The sequence below is a fragment of the Panthera pardus genome, unplaced genomic scaffold (assembly GCF_024362965.1).
Source record: "Panthera pardus isolate Hobbes unplaced genomic scaffold, ASM2436296v1 HiC_scaffold_25, whole genome shotgun sequence".
In the NCBI taxonomy this organism is placed as follows: Eukaryota; Metazoa; Chordata; class Mammalia; order Carnivora; family Felidae; genus Panthera; species Panthera pardus.
This window is the reverse complement of record NW_026526821.1, coordinates 61,587,560-61,605,791: the sequence shown is the minus strand read 5'-3', so window position 1 is coordinate 61,605,791 and position 18,232 is coordinate 61,587,560. Positions and strand designations below refer to the sequence as shown.

General features: G+C 36.4%; 1 protein-coding gene across 1 annotated transcript in view; it reads right to left on the bottom strand.

Annotated features, from left to right (window-relative positions):
* TMEM131 (transmembrane protein 131) overlaps positions 1-18,232 on the bottom strand; it is a 234,990-nt gene that overhangs the window by 45,830 nt on the left and 170,928 nt on the right. Inside the window, exons 12-22 of the mRNA XM_053890619.1 lie at positions 16,950-17,058; positions 13,653-13,761; positions 12,690-12,843; positions 12,426-12,596; positions 11,240-11,350; positions 11,010-11,144; positions 7,015-7,119; positions 5,563-5,649; positions 1,714-1,866; positions 1,538-1,613; positions 1,251-1,368 (exon numbers count right to left, since the gene is read on the bottom strand). Coding sequence (XP_053746594.1) covers positions 1,251-1,368; positions 1,538-1,613; positions 1,714-1,866; positions 5,563-5,649; positions 7,015-7,119; positions 11,010-11,144; positions 11,240-11,350; positions 12,426-12,596; positions 12,690-12,843; positions 13,653-13,761; positions 16,950-17,058 — 1,328 coding nt within the window. The remainder of the gene's footprint in view (positions 1-1,250; positions 1,369-1,537; positions 1,614-1,713; positions 1,867-5,562; positions 5,650-7,014; positions 7,120-11,009; positions 11,145-11,239; positions 11,351-12,425; positions 12,597-12,689; positions 12,844-13,652; positions 13,762-16,949; positions 17,059-18,232) is intronic.

Sequence of the window (18,232 nt, the reverse complement as noted above, 5' to 3'; positions counted from 1 at the left end):
GAAGACGTTGCTCTATAGCACTCCAACTTATGTATTCATAATATTAAAATTTGGAGACTGTCTATACATTGTAATGTCTGTAATGGAAATGTTGGGGACGAAGAACTATTTTATTGAGTGTTCTCTTGAGTGAGTACATCAGAAGTCTTTCTGTACTTATTTTAACCATTTTAAAGTACAAATTTAACTCTCGTCTGCCTTAAGAAATCTTTCCACAGCAGATAGTTCAGATAAACAGAACGTCTTAAATTCAATTGCTAATGGTTTGAAAAATTTAGTACCTATAAATGAGAATATCCTGATAGTGACAAATAGATTCAAATTAGGCAAGTGGAGAATAGCAGTTTTTTTTTTTAACATTTTAAGTTTATTTATTTTTGAGAGAGAGAGAGAGAGCATGCATACATGCACACACACACAAGTTGGGGAGGGGCAGAGAGAGGGTCACAGACTCTGAAGCAGGCTCTAGGCTCTAAGCAGTCAGCACAGAGCCCAATGCGGGGCTCGAACCCACGAACTCTGAGATCATGACCTGAGCCAAACGAAGTTGGAAGTTTAAACAACTGAGCTACGCAGGCGCCCCAAGAAGACCAGTTTTTATCAGCTGGCATAGTATCATTATTCTAGTCACATTCTCTGCTGAAACATAAGAAAGATTGTACTTCTACATTCCTGAGTAAGTGTGCATCTACTTTTGAATCCAGGTGTGGTAGTGATTTGTCATTAGCACATTTTCTGCCTGCCAAAGATATATCGTTGAGCCTATGTGAACTGGGCTCTATGTGCCCCCTAACAGTTCAGCATTTGAAAGGGAGGAGGTAGTTCTTTTTGCAATGAGCAAACGGACACTTGGTCTTCATTGTGGGATTAAACCCAGGACATGTTTTCTCTGCCTCTAACAGAGGTCAGTGGTAGGTAAAAACTTTCTTTCTTATGGAAATGGCTGTATCTAAGGTGAACACTGTATTCATCCTATATAAAGACAACTTCAAATAGTTCTTTGATTTTAAGGAACTATCTAGAGCACTGGAGAAACGAACAAAATGGTAGTGTGTATATTTCTAAGCAATATGCAATTAAAATGGCATTTCAAGATGCCTCATTAATAATTTTCTGAAGATAAGGTGTTATTTTCTTAGCCATAGAGAAGTAAAATAACCTAATACAAGAATAACATCTAGAAAGTAACATCAACAGGTACATTTCGAACTGGTAAAGATAGCTAAAATACTTAAAGCAAAACCACTCACCTATGACCTGAATTTTCCTTTATTCCCATCCATCCTTTGAACAGGCTTTGATGCAAATCCCAGTCAGCATCCCAGGTGTCTTCCTGCATGGCTACACCAGGCTGTACTTTGGGTTCAGCTAAAACAAGGAAACATGTATTATGACACGTTTAGCCCTACATCTATATCCACTTGTCAGTTTTCCTTCAAATGATTTCCAGGGTACCAAAGGATAGAGTGGCGGCGTTTCATCAAAAAATATTTTGGGCAGAATGAAGGGCATGAGAGAGAATAGCAAGATAACTTACATTTGGATAGAAAAGGCAAGCCAACATAGCAATGATCCCCACACTGCAGTCCAGGATCAAAATAAATGTTTGCAATCTACAAAGAGGCACAGGAGAATTGTGAATCCCAAGTCCACAGAAGGTCACAATAACACAATACTAACACATGGGAATCCTCAAACACAACGTTTTCAAACCTTTGACTTTTTTCCTGGCTCTAAGTCTTCCTTATTGCCCCGTAACCGTTTGTAGTAAAATCGCACATCTTCTGACAAAGATCGTATTTGTTGTATCTTCACCTTCTGTGAGAAGGAGTTCATAATATTTAAACTCTGATGAACTATTTTCCCCTGAAGGAAGAAAACAAACTCATTTGTATGTGGTTGCATTTTCTTAAGAACACACAATTTAGAGGTGACAGACATATTTTTCAGAAACTGAAGCCCAAAGGATACTTAGAATTTTTATCACTTAATAATCTCTAATTTGTTAATCAGAGCCCTCTCAAATATATCTATATTGCTATTTCTGTGTGTGTGTGTGTGTGTGTGTGTGTGTGCGCGCGCGCGCATACACACACACACACACACACACACACAATTTGTTTTTTTCACAGCCTGTTATAGAAAAACTAGCGGGACAAATCTCTGTACTCTTATGAAAATGAATTAAAATAAGAAAGTAAAAAAAAATGTTCACACTTGATGTTAAAAAAACGAGGATGCCAACAGAGACAGCTCTGAATAAAGGAAATGGTCACTGTCAGTTTGTGAAGCAAGGTTTGTTTACCAAGGCCAGGCTGCCCCCAAAGTATCCAAATTCAGGATGAAAGAATTTAATTCTAAAATCAAAAGCCAAACAAGACAAAAACAAAAATCAGATTTCCTTAGGAAAAATTTTTTCTTTTTAAAAGAAAATGTCATTTGTACCAAAGAGAAATGAGATACCTTTTAAAAATACAGGTTATCAAGTATCTTATTAAAATAGCAGGCAGATTAAATGACTAGATAACCAGTGACTGCTCTTATCAACTGTATGCTTCTCCCTATGATAGGGGATCAGATTTTAAGTAAAAAATTGAATGATTTAAATAATCCTCAATAAGAATTATGTTATAATCTTTCTTTTGTTTGAGTACAGAATTTTACCTTATAATTTGATTCCTAGTCATTTGAAGAAGTCTCGAAAATGATCATACCCACTGGGCTAATATTTGGTACTAGAAGACACAGAGGTTAAGAGAGTGTACAGAAAAAAGAGCTGAATGAAGGTGAGGTTCTAAGTAACACTCATCATTTGCAGCCCAGCCAGAGGGAAACAGCAGACAGCTATGAGAGGCCAGGTGTGCTGCTATGATGGGGAGAACACAGGAGCAGGAAGCACAAGGCCTTTGACAGCCCCAGCTTGGCCTCTAACCAGCTCTGTGTTCCTGGCAGTTACCTGGTCTTCATGCACCTGTAATAACCACTTCACTCAAGTCCATGTCTTGTCTTTCAGGGGGGTGGGGTCAAAAGAGGTAACAGATACAAAAGTTTATTTTACAATGGAATTCAAATATTAAGTATTAAACTATGAGTTACTTCAAATGTTTATCTGGAGGTACTGGAGGTACCTGTTTATCTGGAGGTATCTGGAGGTATCTGGAGGTACATTAGTTGGCACGAATATACTCCACTAGATAAGAGATTTTATAGAACCTGATGACTGTTATGGGCTGAATGTGAACCCCTCTCCCCTCATTCATATGTTGAAATTCTAACCTTCAATGTTCTAGTAGTATTAGAGGTGTATTTCGGAGTAGTGTTTCGGAGAGGTGATCGGGTCATAAGGGTGGAGTCCTAATAAATGGGATTAGTGGAGAGACAAAAGAGCTTGCCCTTCCTCTCGGCTCTGCTGGCTAATTGAGGTTACAGTGAAGACAGCCATTTGCAAAAGCAGGAAGAATGCCCTCCCCAAACACCAGATCTCCCAGCACCCAAAACTGTGAGAAGTAAATGTTTGTTGTTTAAGTCACCACAATATGGTAATTTGTTATAGCAGCCTGACTAATGCAGTAACATCAAGTTAATTTGTGATTCCAAGCAAATATTTGGTCCTGTAAGCCACCTGAAGATATCTAGAAGTTCGACCCAAAGTAGTTCAAAACCAACACCTTGTTTTTATACAGATGCTTTCTCGTTTACTCCATCCATGGGCCTTTCACTGTGTCATCTACTGAATTATTTCCTTCTAGGGTTTATTCTGTGTTTAATATCACTGATTGAAAAGGCAACTGAAGAATGGAACAAGGTCTTTTTGGATAAATAATGAAGTCAAGAGTTCTGTACAGTCAGTGCAAAGTGGAATCACAAGACAAAAATTTCATTAAGACCCAACTTAAATGTGTGGGACCTATTAACTCAAAATTTATATTTTTAAGTTGCTCAGCTCTGAATTTAGGTTTATTTAAGATTTTACACTGCACTATTTCTCTTAACCCATCATGTCTCCTTCCACAGGGTAGGGGACACTTCTACATTTGTCCCCATGTACCCTGAACTGACCATATCATCTTTCTGCAAAAAGCAGTGGCTGTCTCTTGATTTCCCTACTTCTTTTCTCCTTGTTCTCTAGGTTCAAACTCTAAGTCATATTTGTGACTCTATCTATCCTACCCATACTTGCCTCAATTAGTAGGACCTTCTCAGGATATTCAAGCACAATTCAAATGTGAAATGTCTCTTGCCTAAGTTCTTGTCTCCATTATTTTGCTCCTTCAGCCACCCATTATCTACTAACTGCCTGCTTTGGGGATAAAAGATCCTTCATCCCTTTCTTTGATGAACTCAGAGTCTTACTGGGGAGACCAACACATAAGGCAATATTTAAAGCACATGTGAGGCCTGTTACAAGAGAGGTTATTTAAAATCATTTTAAGATCACACATGTAACACCTAGTAATGTCTAGTGGAGTCAAGAAATGGTCAGGGAAGAGATGACAATGGAATTGAATCTTGGAAGACAGTGTAGTTCTTTGAAGGTAGGGGAAGAGGAACGGCATTCAAGACAAACAGCCAAGGCTTAGAGGTATGAAAGGGCTTTATTGCTCTGCCAATGCCCTAAGCTCAAACCTCTTCTTGACACTTCTCATACAGATTCTGTAGGAGTGCCTAGGTTGGCCTCAGGCACTCTATTGTCACTTCCTAATTCACCTTATATTTACTTCTGCCAGAAAAAAAAAAAAAAAAAAAAGTTTAAACTCAGCTCTGATGATGTCAAACTTCTGCTTAAAAACTTTAAATTTTCATGGACTTAAATGTGTTAATGTTTTTTTTTTCATGCTATCACTCCAACATGTCATTCCATCTTCTTAAATTTCCCTCCATTCTTTTTTTTTTTTTTTTTAACGTTTACTTATTTTTGAGACAGAGACAGAGCATGAACGGGGGAGGGTCAGAGAGAGAGGGAGACACAGAATCTGAAACAGGCTCCAGGCCCTGAGCGGTCAGCACAGAGTCTGATGTGGGGCTCGAACCCACGGATCACGAGATCACGACCCGAGCCGAAGTCGGATGCTTAACCGACTGAGCCACCCAGGCGCCCCAAATTTCCCTCCATTCTTATCAAACTGGGCAACTCACTACTGTGTAAAGCCATCTCAGACTTTACTGCCTCTGTGTCTATACTCAGGTTGACTCCAGGGTCCTGAATGCAAGTTTTTACCTCCCCTATTTTCCCTGCTAAAAGAAATTCTAAGCCAGTTTACATGTACCTTTATCAATTACATATGTATTTCCCTCACAGCACTTCATTTTTATACTTTTTAGGGCACTCTCTACATCCTGCTTTACATTTATGCATCATGGACCCATTTCCCATTCTTGATCGAAAACTTTTTGAGAGAAGGAACTAGTTCTCTTTGTGTCTCCTGTGGAAGCTGGTTCAATGTCTTACCTTAAAATAAGCAATTAATAAAGAATAACTGACTTTACTGTTAGATTATAGGGACACAGAGGTAAAGGCAAAGAAAAAAATTACAAAAAAAATCTATAAATTAAATCTCTTACTGGAAAGGAAGGTGGAAGAACCATATGTTTTGGGAAGCAAGTCAGTGAACCCACTGCGATTACAGCCTTCACAGGAATTGTTAGAATCTGTGGAGTGAAGTAGACCATAAGGAAATAAGTGTTTAAGTCTGAGATTAATCTTGATCATTACTGCATAAGTTTTGAGGATGTAAAAAAACTCAACTTGGGACTTATATTAGCAATAACCAACTCAAAAGTAATATTAAAATTACCTACATATACCGTTTAACTTGACCAATGTACTCCATCAAATGCTCTGAAATACAGTAAATTTCCATGTACTGCTCAGTGATTCAAAGAAAACATGGTAAATAAGACCAAACAATGGGAAAGGAATGAAGAGCAGATTTTCATAATAGGTTATTCTGCAGATTATTAATTTAACAAGGAAAGTCAAATTGTACTCCTAAAACAATGTATGAAAAACAGCATTTTCTAGAGTTACATAGTTCTCTATTTTTTGTATATAGTAATAAATTAACATCAACTTAATTAAAAAATGAGTTGAACATCATAGATTTAGAATATCAACTCATACTCTATTCATAACTTACAAAGATACTTCTCTAAGATATTTTTTCCTAGTTTTCACTTTTATCCATACTAACAAAAACTTGTCATAGCTATGAAATGCACTTATTTGTATTATGAGTGATTAACAGGAATTCTTTACTTTTGGAGGTAATTTGCCATACTCCCAACAAATCATTTATTATTACTTTAATTCTAATTATTATTTTTATATATTATTATATCACTAATTATGTTTATTCTGAATTCACTTTCATTCATGTGGGGGTGGTATATGATGAAAAAAGCTTGGAGAATAAGGGCAGCAACTTGTTGAATCTAGTAGTGTTCAAATTCACAAAGAACTGCTAAATATTAAATTAAAATATTAAATTAAAATCTAGGTGTGGCAGAAATATATCCATTCAAAATCCCACTAAATGCAACATGTTAGACACCACAAAGAGTCTTTCACTCAATGATCTTCACTTTGCCCTTGACTTAGAATGACTCATGTAAATATAAGAACTCAAATTAAGATGTGAGTTCTCGACTGTATCTTCCTTTTTGGAAATATCACACAGGATGATATTAATGATTGCAGAAGAATCAGTGATCTAATTCAGGAATTTCAGTCAGGGTCTTTGCAGTGCTATAACCTAAGCAGGTTTCTAACAGAGCAATTGTAAGTGTGCCAAAGCCATTTTTCTCAAGTTGTTTTCAGTTAAGAGGTTTGGGTTTTATCAGAAAACTATGAGCTAATGAACACCATTGTTTTGTAAACTATTCTCAAAAGCTCAGTTTTTAAGGTTATGAAACAGATAAAGTGCAACTTTATCAGTAAACTTAGTTGTTTCTATTGAAAACAAAAAAAGGACTAAATCAGAAATACCTCATTGACATGAATCCCCATAGTCTTACCTCATAGTCTGTGGTGATCTGTATGGCTCCATCATGAATCCCTTCCAGTTTTTTTGCAGTAAGTTTGACTCTGAACACTGCAAAATAGCCTGAAGCTAATATTACCTGTATGTAGTAGAAATGACATCATTCATTAGCCTTGCTAGCTCAAGTTTCCTATTAAAATGGTAAAGAGAGCTATTGTGATGAAGTGATTTCTGAATTCTTATGTATGTCTAGTGTATGACAGTGAATTGCCACACCATCTTGCACAAATATCTCAAAATAATGTCCATCCTTTGATACTTATTCCATGGGCCACCAAGAAAACTGGCTTCCTGAGGAACAATCTGATTCCCATCTACCAAGATGGAAAGGGGTATGGTCCTCACACATCACACCTATACCCGCACAAAGAGGGTGAGAGCTGGAGCAAAGGGACACAGCTTTCCACCAATCCTTCAGCTATTTTAGGGCACAAGTACAAAGTTGGTTCTGTTTCAAGTTCTGAATTTAACTGTCACATTAATAATCATGCCTTCAAAGCAACTGAGATTATTGCGTCATACCAAAGTGTCAAATATAATGGAAAGAAAGAAGAGTTAATAAAAATTTGAAAGAAGTATGGAAATTTTATCTGTTTTCTCAAGCTATTTGCTGATGTTTCTGGCATTTACCTCTTTTTAACTGAAGTATAGTTAACATATAACGTTGTATCAGTTTCAGGTATACAACATAATGATTCAATACTTGTATACATTATGAAATGATCACAATAAATCCAGTCACTATCCATCACCACACATAATTAAAAATTTATTTTTCTTGAGATGAGAACTTTTAAGATTACTCTCTTAACAACTTCCACATACACAATACAGTATTACTAATTATAGTTACCATGCTATACATTATATCCCCATGATTTTTAACTGGAAGTTTGTAGATTTTTACCCCCTTCACCTAGTTTGCCACCCCCACCCCCTACCTGCAGCAATCACCAATCTGTTTGTTCTACCTATGAGCTTGGTTTGTTTTATTCTTTTATATTTTACATCTAAGTGAACTCATATAGTATTTCTCTTTCTCTGTCCAACTTCTTCCATTTAACATAATGCCCTCAAGGTCCATCCATGTTGCTGCAGATGGCAAGATTCCATTCTTTTTTATGACTAATATCCGTGTGTGTGTGTGTGTGTGTGTGTGTGTGTGTTTGCGTATCAACCACATCTTCTTTATTCAACCATTGATGGTCACTTAGGTTATTTTCATATCTTGGCTACTGTAAATAATGCTCAATAAACATGCAGGTGCATATATCTTTCTAAATTAGTGTTTTCGTCTTCTTCAGATAAATATCCAGAAGTAGAGTTACTGGATCATATGGTAGTGCCATTTTTAATTGTTTGAGGAACCTCATACAATTTTCTACAGTGGCTGTATCTACCAACAGATGAAGGTTCCCTTTTCTCCACATCCTTGACAACACTAGTAATTTCTTGTTTTCTGACAGCCATTCTGGCAGGTGTGAGGTGGCATCTCATTGTGGTTTTGATTTGCATTTCCCCGATGATGGCTGATGTTGAACATCTTTTTCATGTGTCTGTTGGCCATCTGGATATCTTCTTTGGAGAAATGACTATTTAAATCCTCTGCCCATTTAAAAATCAGACTGCTCATGTTTTTGCTGTTGAGTGGTATGAGTTGTTTTACATACTGTGGATATTAACTCCTTATTGGAAACATGTTTTGCAAATATCTTTTCCCATTCAGTACACTGTCTTTTCCTTTTATTGATGGCTTCTTTTGCTACGCAGAAGCTTTTTAGTTGGATGTAGTCCCAACAGTTTATTTTTGCTTTCGTTGCCTTTGCTTTTGCAGTCAGATCCAAAAAAATCATCACCAAGACTGATGTCAAGGGACTTACCCTTATGTTTTCTTCTAGGGGCTTTATGGGTTCAGGTCTTAAATTTAAGTCTTTCATCTGGTTTGAGTCAGTTTTTGTGAGTGGTGTGTGACAGTGGTCCAGTGTCATTCTTTCCACACTCTCTTTAATTGTGAGATTCCCAATGGCAAGTAAGTAATTCAGTTTGTGAAGCTGTACTTCAATTATTAGTAGTTATATTTTATCTAGAATTCACATTTACCTTAAAATAACAAATGTCGACACACCAAACAGACTCGCTTTCTCCTTTTTTAGAAGCATTTTCTGTGTTGGTTTTGTGCAATTCTAACACTTTCATCATGACTCCTGCTGCCCAAATCAGAACACAGGTCTGAAGGTCATGGACTTGTTGGCAATGTGTGTTTCATACAGAACAGGATGCTAATTTAGTTCATAGCTTTGGGTTTTGGGAAAACAGTTGAAAGTTTAGGCACTGTAAGCTTAAAAAAATCATTTTGTGGAGTTGCTATTTTGAAGTTGGCAACTCACTACAACTTCCTATTTTAAGAGTTCATAACAATGATCTCATCTTTTTGTCCCTTGTTTTTAAATTTAGAGTTTCATATAAAAGCTAATTCTAAAACCCTAAATTGTCAAACAGGCTTTCTGTTGTTAAATGGACCTCTCAAATTTAAATAGTATGTGTTAACATATGCTATTTATTGTTAGGAAATGATCCAGATTTCTAGAATTATTGGGTTTATAATGTCTTACTAGGAAACAGAAAACTCAACCACGTGGGAGCAGATATACACATGATTTGACTCTTTACTGTTGAAAGGAATACATTAATGGCTGGCCTAATTATTATGTTTTCAGCATTCTATTTCTATTAAAAATAAAATCTCATTTGCAGTGACAAATATTACTTCTCATGGATATATCTTTGTTTTAAAAGGAGGCTTTATTTTTGAATCAAATTTAATACACTATAAGTTACTGAAATATACACAGCCATAAATTACCACTATTCACAAATATCTGATTATGTAGCTTGAATGCTACATAGTTGCAATTAGAATATATGTCAGTACTGTTTTCCCCCTTTTCATAAATCCTCTTCCAAGCTTCTACACACAATCATCAAATTTTTATTTACTTCATATTCAATCATAAAATCATGATTTACTTTATGTACTGGACTGTTCCCAAGTATTTGAATTATTAGTAATGTTACTATAAACATCTCCATTCTCTCAGCTTTTACTTCTTCAAATTATTTCCACAGGAAAAATTCCCAGGAGTGGTATATATTGCCAAACTGCTCTCCAAAATAACTATTTTTGGGGATCCTTCTAGTATAAACTGTTTAAATCAATTTTTATAGCCTATGGCATTCCATGGAAGCCTATTTGTCAACCATCTCTGTGCGTAAGGACATTTTATCTTTCTTTTGTTAAAACTGCCACAAAAAGTTCTATCCTTAGCTTAATGGATGATATGTTAAGCTCCTCCTCACACAAGGTGACTCTACTAGTTCTGTTCTGAGTAGGTATAAACTCCAAGTTCCACTTTCAGTAGTGGAAAGGGCTTTGACTAATATATCTGTTATCTCTGTTTCATGCTCCTTTATGACCAAATGTACCTATTTATACAACAGAGTAGAAGTACAAGGGCAGATCTAGAAAGGGATCAAACAGTGTTTGCTTCACTGATACTCTCTTCTCATCAGTACAGAAAACTGGCCACAAATATTCTGTATAATCGAAAACACTTTCTGCCAGTGTGCAGGGCCATCTTTTTGGCCAAGTAAATTCAATGAACACAGGGTTAGTTTGGTACCTATGGGGATTTCTCTTATAATGACACTTGTGTTACAAAGAGATTATTTAAGTTTTGTTATAGAACTTTTTATGACAAGGCAGAACTTACTCCTTTGGGGTTCAAGTGCCCTCAATATAAAAGGAGGGGTTGAAGTAGATTACCCACAAAAACCTTTTAATATCAAATAACAAATGTTACTATGAATCTCACAAAAATATTAACTGAAATATGTGTTGTAGGAATAGTTTTTTACTTGGGGTTTAGACATACATCTAAGTTTAAGGCAACAATAAGAAAATTTACTTACTGACGACTGGTCTGATAAAGAGGATTTTTCTAATTCCGGAAGGCTTGAAATTATTGTAGTTCTATTGCCTTTTTCAGAAGCTACAAGTTCTATCGATAAACCGTCTCCTATGATGTGCCAACTTTTTATGGCCAACTTAAAAAAGAGAAAGATATGAAAGTGATTATTGCAGCACTAGCATAAAATCCTTAAATGTGATTTAGAATAAAAACATATATATATTTTTTTACCTCAATTGGATTGCTGTTTATAATTGCAAATAAAATGTTACTTGCTTCTGTAGCACTCAATATGCCAAAATCTATGAAACGTTCCTCTATTTTAGGGGGTAATACAAAGTACTGAAAAGATATGAAAGAACTAGATTAAATATACAATCACATTTACATAAAAGAATGTTATCAAGAGAAAGTAGCTATATGAAGATATCCTAAGGTTTCTATATTTTATGTCAATAAACACAAATATACACATATATAAAACATAATTAAGCATTCTGTACAATGAAATATTTTGAGTAATCAGAAATGAAAACATTCATAGTCTCTATGGAATAATATTGCTTCTCTAAAGGCACATAAAAGAAATAGGAAGATAAAGTACTAGGGAAGGTTAAGTGGAGCCCTAGAGGATGAGGCAAAAAATCCTTGGTCTCAGGAAACATTATGCATTCATGAGAGCAGCCATGATATATAATTATTCAAGCAAAACAAATGAAGAAGTGGGATAATTCTGTAATTATCCCCAGCTCTGAAATTCTTATTGATGTTGGCTTTTTGGAGAATTACATCTTTATATGTTCTCATTTTCTTTTTAGCTTTTATATCTTTCTTATCAGTTTTATTTCTCATCTAAAGTTCTTTCATTGATTATCCTAAGGACAGCTTAGTTTGGATTTTTTTTCCTCTGGCTTATTTTCTGTATTAGAAAGACCTTTACTCTTTCCTACTATTCCCAACTGTGTGTCTTTACCACCTTACTTTCACCTTTATTATTTGACTCTCTTCTTCACCTTGTATTTCCTAGTTTGAGTCATCTCTTCCTTAAATACTTTCCTCTTCACCCTCCCTGTAGTATTGTTTTTTTCTGCTTATTATTTTCTCCTACTTAGTTTGTTTTTACTTTCCCCATGACTGTAACAGTTTAAAAGCAAAACCAAGAGAAAGCACAATGTGGGAAAGATCTAAGTACAAGCTGTAAGGGAAGGATTCAACTGTGACATGATAAGAGATGGCCGCTGGGAAGGATGAAAACCAGTTATCTGAAAAGTACTGACTGAGGAGGGATGACACCAACTTGTAGAGCTCAGAAAATGGCAAAATTTAAGTATGTACCTGTACAAAATGATTGCCTAGAATAGCTGAACACACAAAAGACGGGTAGAGTTAAAATTTTAAAGGTAGGTAACATACTTACATCTAAAAATCCTGTATATACCCGCACAGGTAAATGAAATTTAGAAGCATTGGTAATAAGTAAAATATTGTTATCTATGTGCATGGATGATGTGGATGGCATAAAAAACAGAGTAAAAATGTATCCTGATTCATTTGGAAGAATTAAGACTGGTTTGCTGAAGTTGTAAACCTAGGAAGTGAGGGGAGAGAAAAAGAACAATGTGTCAGCATCATCTAGTTGATAGATTAGTAAAATCAAAAGTATGGGTGTTCCCAGACATACTTTAAACATTGTTTTGGCTTCTTCTGGTAGCAATACATCATGAATGAGGATTGCAAAGCTGAAAGTGTTCGTAAGGTAAATTGGCCTTTCCACAGGATCAGCAGGACTGTCTCGGATGTGAAATAATGTTGCAGCATGATCAAATCCCAAATAACTATTTGAAAGAACATAAACAAATCATTTTTACCTCCATGTGTTAATTTAAAATCTAAGTTCTTCTGTTTTTAATAACTTTACATTTAGCATTAAGGACATAACTGGAGAAGTATAACTATAAATATTTTAGAGATTGCACATGATTTAAAACAAAACTTAGCTTACAAAATATTGACATGTAATATAAAGAATTATTCTCTATTGAATTATATGAAGTCAAGTAAAATCAAGGATGTATTAACAGAAAAAGTTTTAAGCTACTTAAGAAAAATCATGTTCATCATTTTATTGCAACCAGCTTTGTTAAAATGAGTCCCTACCAAGAGGGATATTGAACTATTATTATTTCAAGTATAATCAGAAAATGAACTACATATTTTACTGCCCATTTATAAAAAGCTGTAATTCTAGAAGACTGTTTATAAGTTTATTAAGGAATACAAATGATTTTGTTTCAAGAGACAATATACCTTAATAACAAGTCACCACTGACTGTATGTTACAGAAGGAATTACAGAAACAGCTTCAATGATTTGAATATTATTTAAAAATCATAGATTCATTTTTCTATTGTATTACTGAATCATTAAGACTTTATTTAAGCCCACATTATATCATCCTATTTACCTTTTTCTTCTAAAAAGTTAAACAGGAGATTTTTCTCCTTTACAGTGGAAGTTGTTCTTTTCAACAATTCCATGGAGTTTATGTGAATTTGGATACTACTTTTGCTAGGGTCAATGAGTAGGAAAACAAAATTTACTGATTAGTGAAAACTTAGAAAGCTTACTTTAAAGAGAAACTCACCCATCTAAAACTTCTGCTTGATATGGTATTTCAAGTTTAGAATAACTCTTTTCCTTTGCCTTAACAGTTATTTTCCCAGAAAACTGAGACGGTTTTTTTGCCTTTGATGCTAAAAGGAAGCATAAAAAATAATCTCTGTCACCTTTTGCTATCAGAGTTTATATACAGAGCAGGATGAGAGTGACTTGATGTAAGCTGACAAAATCTTAAAAACAAAGCTGAAGTTTCAGATTGGCAAAGAGGAGACTTTTACATTTTACATAACATTATCACACTTTTTATCCAAAAGAAGAAAAATATTTTAATTTTCCAGTAATGGGATTAAACAGATAAGGAATTAACAAGTGAACACAATTCAGGAGGAAAACACTGTATTTGAGCTATTTCCCTAGAGCCATAAGCCATGACTTTCCTCACACCAGGGCTTCTCAACCTGGGCACTAGTAACGTTGTAGGCCAGGTTAGTTCTTTCTGGGGTGCAGGGGCTGTGCTGTGCTTTGTAGGATGCTTGGTGGCATCCAGGCCTCTGCCTGTTAGATAGCAGTAGCAGCCCCCAGATATGACAACCAAAAATGTCTGTGGACACTGACAAATATCCCCTGGCCTAGGAGGCAAAACTGGCCCCCATGGAGAACCCCTGGTTTACAGCTGTATTAAGAAATAACATTCCTTGTATGGCCAGAGTCTTGTTATAAACACCAAGAAAGTAGCATGGTGCAAGAAGCATCCGGTGTTGTGTATTAGCCTACCCGAACTCATAGTATAAGACTCTCCCTGCCATCATATTGCCCTTACAGATGACGTAAAATCTTTACATTTTGTAGCAGTTGTGAATAAATCCATCTGGAATTACAGAAATAGATTCAGTTGGATCCAATCTGGGTACCCATTAGATGTTCTTTTCAAAGCAAATAAAGAAGCTGTTTATCTTTATCCTACTTAAGGTACTTCAGGAACACTTCCAGTTAGTTCTGCAAATGTGTGTAATCCAACTTTAGCACAAACAACAACAACACAACAACAAAAAGGGTATGACATCTAGTATGTGGCTATGTATAGACAGTGATTTCAGATTTTAAAAACTCCCCCTCTGCCCCCCTTTCCCCCCCAGATAAGAAGGGGTGCCTGGGTAACTCAGTCAGTTAAGCGTCCAACTCTTGATTTCGGCTCAGGTCATGATCTTGCGGTTCAGAGGACTGAGCCCCACCTCAGGCTCCATCTGCTCCACATGACAGTGCAGAGCCTGCTTGGGATTCTCTCTCTTTTCCACGTGTGCACACATTCTCTCTCTCAAAATAAAAAAATAAACTTAAAAAAATGCCTCCCATTAAACCTCATTTCTTTCTGCTTGTTATATGGCTATTACTAGGTTTATTATTTTAGGAGGCTGTACAATATTCCTACTATGGATGGGAGGATGGAAGGGGAGGGAGAAGGTGACACCATTCCCATGGTAATAGAAACCACTTTTTTTTTTTAACATTTTTGAGAGACAGAGAGAGACAGAGTATGAGCAGGGGAGGGGCAGAGAGAGAGGGAGACACAGAATTCAAAGCAGGATCCAGGCTCCGAGCTGTCAGCACACAGCCCAACACAGGGCTCGAACTCACAAACCACGAGATCATGACCTGAGCCAAAGTTGGACTCTTAACTGACTGAGCCACCCAGACACCCCTAAAAACCACTTTTAAGAAACGAATCATTTACTTTTAAAAGATGCTTTTCCTTTATATTAAATTTTACATAATTTAAGAAATACTATTTTAGCATCTATGATCTCAGGAGAACCAACATTATTGACATTCATTTATATCAAGAAGGGAGATACTGCACTGGGTTGTCAACTCAGGAGCTGGAGAAGAACAGTGTGGGAGAACTACATAGAACAACTGTTCCTGGTGAACACTCCCCCACTGCTTGGATTTATCAGAAGGATGGATCCTAAACGTTCTTAGGGTCAGGAATTACTATTGGCCGCTCTTCTTAGTAAGAGAAGACAATGTACTTGCTGATGCTAATACTGGTGGACATGACTGTGGTATCCCAGCAACAGAGAAGATAATTTACCAAAGATCTGGAAATAACTGTGGCATCAAAACCTTCTGCAGTACTACTTCTTGATAGCTGGGTTATGAAAGTATGCCACATATTTAGTCGTGATTTCTTAAAAAAAAAACTTTTTTGAACATTTTATTTATTTATTTTAAGTAAGTGCTATGTCCAGTATGGGGCTCAAACTCATGACCATGAGATCAAGAGTTGCATGCCCCACTGAATGAACCAGCTAGGTGCCCCTTAATCTTGATTTCTCTGGGAGTTTTCTCTGAGCTCATGGGATGAACACTAAAGCTTGGCACCCAGATTGTGCATTGCTCCCGATCCTCCCCAGAGCCCTCAAGTGCAAGGAGTAAGCACAGATGCCCTCACAAACACTGTGCAGAGTCTTCCAGTATTCTGCTATACTCGGTAGATCACAGTGATCAAATGCTCTCTTGTGATGAGGAGTATAGGTGTGAAATGTGGGCTACGAGCAGAGGTGGCTCCATGATAAAGCCAAAGTATAAGCTTCAGGGCTCCTCACTCTGCAAGGGCCCTTATGAGAAAAGCCCCATTTGGATTTCAGTTCTTATTAAATGTAATTACATACATAGTTAAGCAGCTATCAAATCACTATTTAAAAATTTTTGTGACCGCAAATTCAATAAATGTTCTAGTATAGGGGATAAAGCTGGATAAAAACATGCTATTAAGATAGGTTAAAGTCTGGGTTAACATTTCAAATATCAAAATATACAATATATATGTTTGAAATCATAGTAATCTAATTTGACAATGCTATCATAAAGGCTATTATTTTAGGTAGGCAGAGCTGTCTTCCCTGTTTAAAAAGCCAATATAGGAAACTGTTACAGGGAATATTTTATTTCTATTCTCAAACATGCTTCTGAAACTCAAATACATTATCACTCAATTACAAAAAATAATGACTTCATAATTAAGGTAAATACCTTAAATACTATATATTCACTAGGTATATATGTGAAAGCCCAGATTACAAAAATTTAATCCAATCCTAATGTATTTGCTAATACTAATTTCACTTTATGAAGCTGCATTTTCTTTCATGAAGCAATCAAATAAGAATTTGTGATGGTTTATAAGATAAACCAACCTAAGCAGTAATACAAAATCTGACTGTAAAATGGTCAGGGTTTCTATATGAAGATGTCAGTACAGATGTCTTCTAGTTTATCAAAATAAGATCACCCCATTAGAGAGTGAAAGCTGAATACTTACCATCAAAACTAATACTTGCAACCTTGGTATATTTACTTTCTGAAGCTTTTAACGTAATTGGTTTAAAGTGTACCGTTATAGCGTCATTTTGTGGTGTAGGTCGAACACTCTGCAAACAGAAAAAAATACGTATCATTATTTTAGTCTCATGGTTCAGTTACATTACACTGGAGAGTGTACTGGAAACATGCAGCAGAATAAAAAAATGGAAGTTTAACTTTATGCGCTCCCTTTAAACAGAATAGGCCAGGGGAGCCTATTCTGAGGGCTCAGTTGGTTGAGTGTCCGACTCTTGATTTTGGGTCAGGTCATGATCTCACAGTGACGGGACTGAGTCCCACGACGGGCTCATGCTGGGTATGGAGCCTGCTTAAGATTCTAGCTCCCTCTCCCTCTGCCCTGCTGGCACATGTGTGCTCTATCAACAAATCAATAGAATAGGTCAAACTGGCACAACATCACATTAATTTCATCAGAATATCTTCATGCAATAAAATGATGGCCATAGGAAGAGTTTAAGATCAGTAAGTGAGTGTAAAAATCTAGAGACAAACTAGTACCATACACTAGGTATGAATACATAAAACAGGAAAAAAAAGGTATAATGAGTCATATATGAGAAAAGGAGACACGAAGATTTTGATAGGGTCCCTCTTAAAGAACTCCACCATACCAAATGTAACATCCTGACTATGTTGAATAACATCCTGAAAATGAAGAATTATGTGAATTTGGGAGCCAGTACTCCTCTGCCACGGTATTTTTGCAGATCCCTCTTCTTCCTCTTCCTCTTCTTTTAATATTTACTTACTTTTTAAAAGTATTTATTTATTTATTTATTTATTACTTACTTAAAAAAATTGTTTCAATGTTTATTTACTTTTGAGAGAGAGAGACAGAGTGCAAGCTGGGGGGGGGGGGGCAGCGGGCAGAGAGAGAGGAAGACACAGAATCCGAAGCAGGCTCCAGGCTCCGAGCTGTCAGCACAGGGCCTGATGCAGGGCTCGAACTCACAAACCATGAGATCATGACCTGAGCCAAAGTCAGACACTTAACCAACTGAGCTGCTCAGGCGCCCCTAATGTTTACTTACTTTTGAAAGAGAGACAGAGCATGAGTGGGGGAGGGCAGAGAGAGAGGGAGACACAGAATCTGAAGCAGGCTCCAGGGTCTGAGCTGTCAGCACAGAGCCCGATGTGGGGCTCAAACCCACAAACCACGAGATCATGACCTGAGCTGAAGTTGGGCACTCAACCGACTGAGCTACCCAGGTGCCCCTTGCA